We start from the raw sequence: 9,739 nt of genomic DNA, 5'->3' as shown, positions 1-9,739 counted from the left end.
TAAGATTGGATTTTTAGCATTTATAGCAATGGTTATCAGCTGTGCTGCAGGGATGGAACGGAAGTTGCAGAAAATGGAGGTTGTGGTGGCAGATGCAGAGAGGTATTTGGGTGTGCAAGACTTGACATCAGAAGAGTTACAGGGTGTGTTAAGTGGTGATGTCCCATCCTTTCAGGATGTTGGCATGAGGTAGGAATAAATACATTTAATTAGTGGAGAAGGGTGGTGTTAATTTTATTTGATATAATTTAGAAATTAGTGAGTGTAGTGTTAGATGGTAGGGTATTTATTTAGTACATTTTAATTTTTCAAGCAAAGTATAAGGGAGTTGTACTCCAGTCTAGTAGGTGGCGGCAATGCAACAAATTGGATGCCAACCGCCGGTAAATCGCATAGAAGAAGAAGAAGAAGACCTCCAATTAAAAGCGAGTGTATTTTGTTCTTACTAGGGAACCGTAGGCATTTGTCTCATTCTCCCATCCGACCTGTGGTTTGTGCTATCTGACGTGAGATAAGCACCGGTGGAAAGCTAGCAGTCTGAACTATGGAGCAGATACATGATATCCAGGTCGTTCCGTGCACCAATTCCAATTATCTGAAACCATTCAGGGTGCACTATAACCAGGTGAGTCAAAATAGCTCACTCGCGTCTGAATCTAGTCTGAATTCCCGGACTCATTCATTTCTATTGCTAGTAGCCCAACCCCCATTCTTTTCCCCATTGCTTTATTGTGCTGCTTCAACGGCACAACCTTCATAAAAATACAGTACACCATATTTCAGTGACACTTATGGACTTAGCTATCTTAACTTTGCTTCACCCCTGCCACCAAATGTTTTCTCTTAGCATGAAATGTAAATTTTCAGGCAAGTAGCTAACATATCAGTTACTGTCTCATGAGCATATGCTTTACATTAACGTTAGCTAACTAGCAACCTGGCTAAGTAACTGGCTAGCTTGTTGGAAATGTACAACCTGATGCTTAGCTACAATATCTACATTTCTCCTGTGGTTGTTGTTGCACGTTGAGCGTTAGCTAGCCTAGTCATGTAATGTCAGGCCTTGTTGGGATGTGTCAAACTAGAGATGGCCTTGCTAGTTTGATAGTGATTTTTATGAGGTCGGATGTTGAGCATTTGGTGCTGTGCTGAGCTTGCAAACCCATTTTACTTTCAGTGATATATTTTAATATATCTAGGGAACCCACACAAGTCCACTTATGTATAGAACCCACCAGTATTTTATGGCCCACAAATCATCTTGTGAAAATGTTCATCTACCTGAGTCTTTAATCTAAAGGGCAGCTAGCCCCTCGGGAGATAAAATGCATGTTAGGATAGCTTTCTAGTTAGCTACATTGATTCCACTAGTAACTATCCTCTTAGGTACGTACAGTAGCTAGTTGTTTGGAAGATGGATACACTTTAACTAATTGCTATTAGCAATGTGATGTTCAAGACGACCATACTTTTATGGTTGATTGTATGTTTGTTGATTAGGAAATAGGTCTGGTCACAGGCAATTAGGCTATTCATATTTAGCTACTCATAACACAATTGGAACCAGGATTTGTGGTCGTTGTTTCAGTATGATATGTTGGATAAAGGAATACTAGACTCCGTAACAGTCGTTGCCATTCTTGAATTAGGCTGTTACCACTTTCTGGATCGAAAGCTATGCTCAGGTCAATCAATAACATACATGTAGGCTTCTAGAGGCTGGGCAAAGGCTGTGCCATTGCCTCCTTTGACACTTTCCTTCAGGAAATGTGGAAATGTTCTGCTGTGATTTCTTTGGCAGTGAGACTCTTTGGGGCGGGCAACGCTTCATCACATTCACTCAACCTTTCCTGAGATAATGACATTTCTCCTTCTGTGGATTTCATGAAGGGCATTAGGCACTGTTTTGGCAGGAGGGCACCTGTAGATATTTCCGTCCCAAGTGTTCTCCCCCTCTGGGCTTGTGGTCCTGGCCTAACGCTTCCTGTCATTGAGTGTGGAAGTGTTCTGCTTCTCTGGCCCATTGTTGCTCTTTAGGTGTTTGTGAGTCATAGGCTGAATGACCACTGTTGAGCCCTATTGGTATGGCATTTCTTCCCCATCCGCTGTGTTATAGCAGAGACTTGATACTTTAAGTAGGGCTTTAAAGGACAAAATGAAACTTTGGTTCTGGTGTTATACTTTGTATTGTTATAGAGAAACTTCTCATGAACACAATACTTTTTTTTGATTTCATGAAGATGGGACTTGCCATTGCTGAGATCTTATTTTCAAGTTATCTGAAAAGATCAACAAGGTTGCAGATTTTTTAAATTCAACATGTTTTGTCCAATATCTCGAGAGGGGGGTCATATTGTAATTAAATTGATTAAAAGTAAAGTACAACTTATGAAATAGAAATGCTATATTAGGCACTACAGAATATATATTTACAGTAATTTAAGCCCAATAATTTGAAGTAGGGTGGTCATATTAACAGATGTGCATGCTTTATACAAAACTGAGTTACAATTCATTAAATTTGATTAACTTGTTATACAACTTTGCAAATGATATACGTAATATGCTAATTAGTCTGTACGGAATAAAAAGAGATACAGCATGTTAAACCCATTCATTTAAAGTAAGGTGGTCATATCATTAACATATATTTGTGTGTGTGTGCGTGCGCGCGCACACCAGGGGTACTAGCAGTGTACATATAATTGCCAGGGCTCTAGAAGCACCTTTTTATACAGGGAGCCCGTGGGTGTCTGTAAGCCGGTAATAGACGGCTTTTGACTGTAAAAATAAATAGAAAATTGGCACCAGCCAAGTGTCCAGGATGAGAGGGAAAATCCCATTGTGAAATAATGCTTTTTTTTTAGCCTATTCATTGAAGGAAATACCAGTTGATGTAAATACATTTGACTGGTTATGCTTATCGTTCTATTGGTTCATTTGCATCATTTAGTGGAATTAAATTGGCCTGTTTGTATATTCTTTATGCATCTTATTTATCAGATGTGCATAGCGTACAGAGAGCCTTTGAGCAGAAAATGAAGGCCAATGGTGACTTTAAAACAGTTTAATGGCTGTGATAGAAAACCTGAGCATGAATCAACAACATTGTAGGTACTCCGCAACACTAACTTCAGGGTAATAAAGAAACGGAATGGAGGTAAGCACCAGCCAAATCCTAGAGGAAAACCTGTTTGTCTGCTGGAAGATGAATACACCTTTCAGCAGGACAAACACCTAAATTACAAGGCCAAATATACTTGAGTTGCTTACAAAGAAAACGTTGAATGTTCCTGAGTGGCCTAGTTACAATGTTGACTGGCAATGATCAACAACCATCTTGACAAAGATTGAAGGAAGGCCAATTTGCTTGTGTGAATTTGATCACTTGGCAAAGTCACAGACCCGTATACTGCGTTTAGAGGATGTTTCTATCTCATCGGCTAAGGGTTGCAAGCTATCATCCTCAGTGGCAAGGGTCTCCTGCTGGGTCTCTGTCACTATTGCTCTGAAATTCGTAATGCTCCTACGGACCAGAGTCACTAGTTCTAGATTCCTGCTCGCTTTCAGAATCTCCCATTGACTCGGTTTCTCCATTACACTCTTGTCCTATCAACATGGACCCGGAGGCAGCCTCATCGACTACTTTTGAACTTAGACTGTGGAGGATCCAGACTGCAGTTCTCTGGTCATCACTGCCCCCATCCACATCTGGTAGTGGGTTTGGTTTCATTGTTCTGGCATCTGCAAAACTATCCTCTGAAAGGATGGAGGGAACAGTTGTATGCTCTTCAGCCTCTCCAATCGGAAGAAAGTTCACAGGAAGTAAAAGTTGCGGTATACAGCCTTGCCCTTGTCTGTGGAAGGGTTGGCTACACTGTAGATGTGCAGATCTGGGTTGCTCCAGCTGAAGACATAGACTGTAGATTCTCCCACACCTGCCAATTTCCGTTTGTCCCGTTCTTTCTTGTTTGTTAAGAGAATTTTGTCACTGACTTCCAGGGTACATCCTCTCACCTTGTCATATTTTCTTGCCTGCTTTTTTCTGTGCCTTCGATGTGTTTATTTGTTTGATATGCATGGCCTCCTGAAGATCTCTTTTGCAAGGAGTCTACAAATTTGCTGTAACCCAAAACGGTCTCGTCTCTCAGAACACTTCCAAACATGGTGTCGACCGGTAGCTGTGGGGTCCTCCCAAACATTAAGTAAAAAGGGGCGAACCCCGTCATCTCATGTACGGTACAGTTATATGCGAACGTGATAGTTAACTGTAAGGTTGCAAGATTGAATCCCCGAGCTGACAAGGTGAAAATCTGTCCTTCTGCTCCTGAACGAGGCAGTTAACCCGCATGTTCCTAGGCCGTCATTGAAAATAAGAATGTTTTCTTAACGGACTTGCCTAGTTAAATAAAGATTAAATTAAAGATGTAAAAAAAAAAGGCCAAATCGGTGTCCAAAAATACCGATTTCCGATTAATTATGGCCGATTTCAAGTTTTCATAACAATCGGCCATTCCGATTAATCAATCAACCTCTAGTTACTACTAGTACGTCAATACTCGCTCCTCCTTCGACTGAACATAAATCGATACAGACCAACTCTAGTGGCGCACTTGTCTTAATCGCTTCAAGAGGAGCTCTTACCTCAAGTCATCTTGACTTGCTCACAACACATCGTCTACATCTCATGACCTAGTCTTTAACTTGTTCATCCATACCAACCCAAAATAACCTCTGTCTGAGGTGTAAGGTTCTTGCATGATCTTGGTGTGCAGCATCATCATGTGTTCCTTTCAACACATCTGCCTTCAAGGACGAAGTTACAATGAACTGATAGCTCTTATTTCCAGTTTTATCCTTTGATTTCCTGTACAGTTTTCCATTCTTGTTTTCCAACTTTTTTCTGCACGTCCACTGTTTCATGTTCTCTTTCTCAATGTATTGGTCTCTATTTCCTTTCCACATAATAGGTAGCACGAGCCAATGTCTCATCTGCTTGTCTGCTTCTCTTTGAGATCTCCTAGTCAAAAAGTGTGTAGTGCTGGGTAACCTCCCTGCAGCAGATGTTGGGATGGCTGCATCAGAGGGACAGTGCACATGGATATGATCCCCTTTCGGGACAAGCGGTTGTCTAGGTGTGCCTTCACTTCATCAGAGATCTCAGCAGACTTTGTACCTTGATGCGACCCTCTCATGCAACTGTTTGGTGAGGCTTGGCAATTCACAGACAGCCGGAGTGTCTCTTGGACGTTCTCTGCTGTGACGGGTTGAGTGGTACCACCCCAGACGAACGGTACACGGCTGAGTAAGTCTGCGGGTATGTTCTTTGGCCCAGGTATGTATTTCAGATCAAAGTCATACGGGGCTAGCTTCGCCACCCACCTCTGCTCACAGGCATCACGTTTAGGCTTTGTCAGTATGTGAGGGAGTGGGTTATGATCTGTCAGGACTGTAAACTGGGCTCCTTTTAGCCAGTGACAAAATGTTTCACATACGGCCCATTTCAATGCAAGAAACACTAGACGGTGGGCTGGATATCTTGCTTGGGATTTGTTGAGGGATTTACTAGCAAACTCAATGGGTCTACTTTTACTCTCACCCTCTGGGATCTGGCTCAGAACAGCACCTAGGCCGTCAATTGAAGCATCAGTCGAAAGTATGAAGGGTTTACTCAAATCTGGGTGAGCTAAAACTACAGCATTTATTACAGCTGCTTTTAACTCATCAAATGCATGTTGACACTCACTCGCCCAGTCTTCAGGTGTCAGCCTCTGGGACGGCCTACTCGGAGTCTTGCCATTTATCTTTTCGTTTGGTTTTCTGTCCCGCTGTTAAACAGTACAGAACCTTGGCAATTTTGAAAACCCTTTGAGTGGGAGTAATAGTTCATCATTCAGAGAAATCTCTGGACCCTCTTCAGTCCAGGAGTTTTTCAATCAATCTCCATGAGATCAGTGGCTGTCATCTCACTGATGGCTGTCACTTTTCCCACATCAGTCTGGATCCCTTTTTCAGATATCACATGGCCCAAGAATATCACAGATCGCCTAAGGAAGTGGCACTTTGGAGCAAGCTTCAAGTTGTTGTTTGAGAGTCTACATTAAACCAACTCCAACCATTCAAGTGCTTCTTGTTCACTTTTACCAAAGACCAGTAAGTCCTCTAGATTGACATCATCATCCTGGCAAACATAGCTGGGCTGTTGTAGAGGCCCTTAGCCCATCTGTTATATTCGAAAAGGCCAACTGGTGTGGTAACGGCTGTGTATTTACAATCTTCTTCGTGTATGGGAATATTGTAAAATCCCGACGTCAGATCCATTGTGCTGAAAAGGCAGTTTCGGCCCAATGACGCCAGTGCTTCGGCTTGATTTGGTAGGGGCTAAGCATCCTTCTCAGTTCTCGTGTTGAGCCATCGGAAATCTGTACTGATTCTGAGTTCACCATTTGGTTTCCAGACAAGAACGAGTGGGGATGCACACTCACTCTTCGATTTCCTGAGCATTTCATGTTCTTCCATTTCCTCCAAGGTTTGTTTCAGTTTTTTGGAAGTCACATGATGGCACTCTGCTGTAAGGAAGTCTGAAAGGCCTCTCATCTTTCAGTCTTATTCTATGCACGGTCCAATTTCCCTCTGGAAAATATGTTGTCATATTTCACAACCAGGTCTGCCATCTTGTTTTTCCATTCATTTGATACTCCACAGGGGTATCAGTCAGACCCATGTCTTTCAATACATCAGCATATGAGCGTTTCTCTGCCTGTTCAGTCGTGGTTCCAATGACGTTCTGTGCAACATCTTGTTAGTCATCACATTGACTGCAGCTGCTGTTTAACTCCAGGTCTTCCAATGCTATACAGGGGTATACATCTGCCAGCGTTGCATTACACTTCAATGTAACTGGGCGATCTTGGACATTAACCACCTTCATGTGGATCCATTTGTCACCCCACAGTGGGCATACAGTACGACCCACTAACACACTCCTCTGTGCTGCTCGGGACATTGTGGGCTCTACAATAACATTACTGCCAATGGAAAATTGCCCTTTTCCTTTGTCTACCTCAGACGAAGTGTTGATGTTTTGGGGATAGTGTCACACACTGGCTGAGAACAACAGTGGCAACTTTTTTCCCCCGGCATTTTACGTATTTGCCAGTATTCTTATAAGTGTATCTGATTCATCAGAAAGGCCATTGGCTGGTTGTGATATTGATTCCAATATCTCTCTACTTTTTTGAGTTGGAGGACATGTTTCAGTACATTTGTTCCAATGATCACTTCATCAGTTTTCCCTGGCACAGTGAATACTGCCACCAGCATCTTGCAGTTCATTCATTTGATATGGAGCTCATATTCACATTTTGGATTGACCTGTTGCCCTCCACATCCAATGAGTACTACAGGAGTGGACATTTTCGAGCTTTCAGTTAAGACATGTTTTCGAAGCAATGTATGATCAGCAGATTCAGTAACGTACAGGCCATTGAACCACTATCAACGAGTCCTCTTAGTTCTACTGAACCCTGCACGGTCACTCGTGCATAGAACAGACTTTCATTGCCGGTTATTCTCAGAGTAGGTTGATATCACATTTTTGTTGCCTTGATTTTTCTCTTTGTATGAAGACAGTTATATTTCAGTTTCATTTATAGGGGCTGAGTTTTTAGCTGCACCTTTCCCCTCAAGGTTCAGACCTATTAGTTTAACGCTGCACCTTGATTTTGTGGCCGCTGCCCGACTGGTGTCTCTTCTAACCTACTGCTTTTGTGGTCTATGGTTTGATGGCCATGATTGTGACATTTGAAGAACATCTTTTACATATAGCACATGGGAAGGAGGGAGACAGCGGTGCAGTTCTGCTGGGCCCTCTTGCGTTGCGAGCAACGTTCTGGTTCATAATAAACCGGTCTAGCAGTGTTACAGGTTTTGTCATTGCCACTCTGAACTCCTTGAACCGCTGAGGTAAGGATGGGGTGCTCTGAGCTCACCTCCTGTTTTTTGAATGTCTTCCTGGGGTGTCAATATGTTTTGTTTCCTCCTCGTAGCACATCTGTCATTTTGGTGGTTGTCTATCAATTTCTGAACTTCACCCACTGTCCATTTCTCCCTAGGCTTGCATCCGAATGCTGTGTACAGGTCATGATTGGGGCAGTGCTTCACAAACATCATGGTGACCGCATGACCCACGTCATCCATCTGTCTGCCCTGTCTTTGTAGACATTCATTAGCTAGATCTGCTACTCGGTTAAGGCACACCCAGTAGTCTAAGCTACTCTCCCCCTGATAAGGTTTGGTTTCATAATCTTGAAGTGGCATAGTAGAGGAGATGGCCTCACCAAAATGCTCTTTGAATGTACTGAAAATAACCTCAGGGTCTCTGCTGATGTTTACAGGGGGATTGCTGTAATTTTTATCTTGATTAAATCTTTTCCCCAGTAACATTTCTATGATTTTATTACCTTGCTCTGGCGTTTTGTAACCTTTCTTTACCAAGTAAGTCTTCATCATTTCCTGCCACTCATACACATTACATTGATCTGTTCCATCACCTCTGAAAGTGGATGGCTCACACATATCAGATTTCATGACAGTTTACCTTGTACCAGTCTGGCATGCACAATGGGACGGTGTTGGCGGCTACCTTGGATGGAGTGGTATTACTTGCTGACAGACTGGTCACAGTATTGTTTCAAATCTCTTGACCCATCTGTTTGACTAAATCAAACATAACACTGCTGCGTATGGTATTCATCATCATTGGAGTGATTATCATCTCCATCACTCTGACCTGTTGTTTGATCAATAACATCCTCTTGTTCATTTACTGACGTTACACCAGACTCCCGGTTAAAGTATGCTCTAACATTCTAGCTATCTGAGCCCCCCTACCAATACTGGGGTTTACAGTATCACAGTTAACTCCCCTAGGTAAGTCCTCACCAGTGTTGGAATTGGCTAAACTTTGAACATTTAGATTAGAGGTCGACCGATTAGGATTTTTCAACGCCGATACCGATTGCAGGACCAAAAAAAGCCGACACGATTAATCAATACTGAATGAACACTTATTTTAAATTATTATAATAAATCAATAAAAATCTATTTAGCCTCAAATAAAATGAAACCTGTTCAATTTGGTTTAAATAATGCAAAAACAAAGTGTTGGAGAAGAAAGTAAAAGTGCAATATGTGCCATGTAAAAAAGCTAATGTTTAAGTTCCTTGTTCAGAACATGAGAACATATGAAAGCTGGTGGTTCCTTTTAACATGAGACATATTCCAAGTTAAGAGGTTGTAGTTAATATAGTATTTATATGACTATTTCTCTCTATACCATTTGTATTCCATATACCTTTGACTATTGGATGTTCTTATAGGCACTTCGGTATTGCCAGTTTAACAGTATAGCTTCCGTCCCTCTCCTCGCTCGAACCAGGAACACAACCACCCTCGAAGCAGCATTACCCATGCAGAGCAAGGGGAACAACTACTCCAAGCCTCAGAGCGAGTGACGTTTGAAACGCTATTAGCGCGCACCCCGCCAACTAGCTAGCCATTTCACATCGGTTACACCAGCCTAATCTCGGGAGTTAATAGGCTTTAAGTCATAAACCGCTCAATGCTTGAAGCACAGGAAAGAGCTGCTGGCAAAATGCACGAAAGTGCTGTTTGAATGAATGCTTACGAGCATGCTGGTGTCTACCATCGCTCGGTCAGACTGCTCTATCAAATCATA

General features: G+C 42.3%; 1 protein-coding gene across 1 annotated transcript in view; it reads left to right on the top strand.

Moving 5' to 3' along the window:
- The first annotated feature begins 468 nt into the window (after positions 1 to 468).
- LOC115139581 (uridine diphosphate glucose pyrophosphatase NUDT14-like) overlaps positions 469 to 9,739 on the top strand; it is a 47,766-nt gene continuing 38,495 nt past the window's right edge. Inside the window, exon 1 of the mRNA XM_029677130.2 lies at positions 469 to 625. Within this exon, the coding sequence (XP_029532990.2) occupies positions 545 to 625 (81 nt within the window). The 5' untranslated portion in view covers positions 469 to 544. The remainder of the gene's footprint in view (positions 626 to 9,739) is intronic.

Source organism: Oncorhynchus nerka, linkage group LG13 (assembly GCF_034236695.1).
Source record: "Oncorhynchus nerka isolate Pitt River linkage group LG13, Oner_Uvic_2.0, whole genome shotgun sequence".
Lineage (NCBI taxonomy): Eukaryota > Metazoa > Chordata > Actinopteri > Salmoniformes > Salmonidae > Oncorhynchus > Oncorhynchus nerka.
Note: the sequence above shows the minus strand (reverse complement) of the source record. Positions and strands in the feature narration are given on the sequence as shown.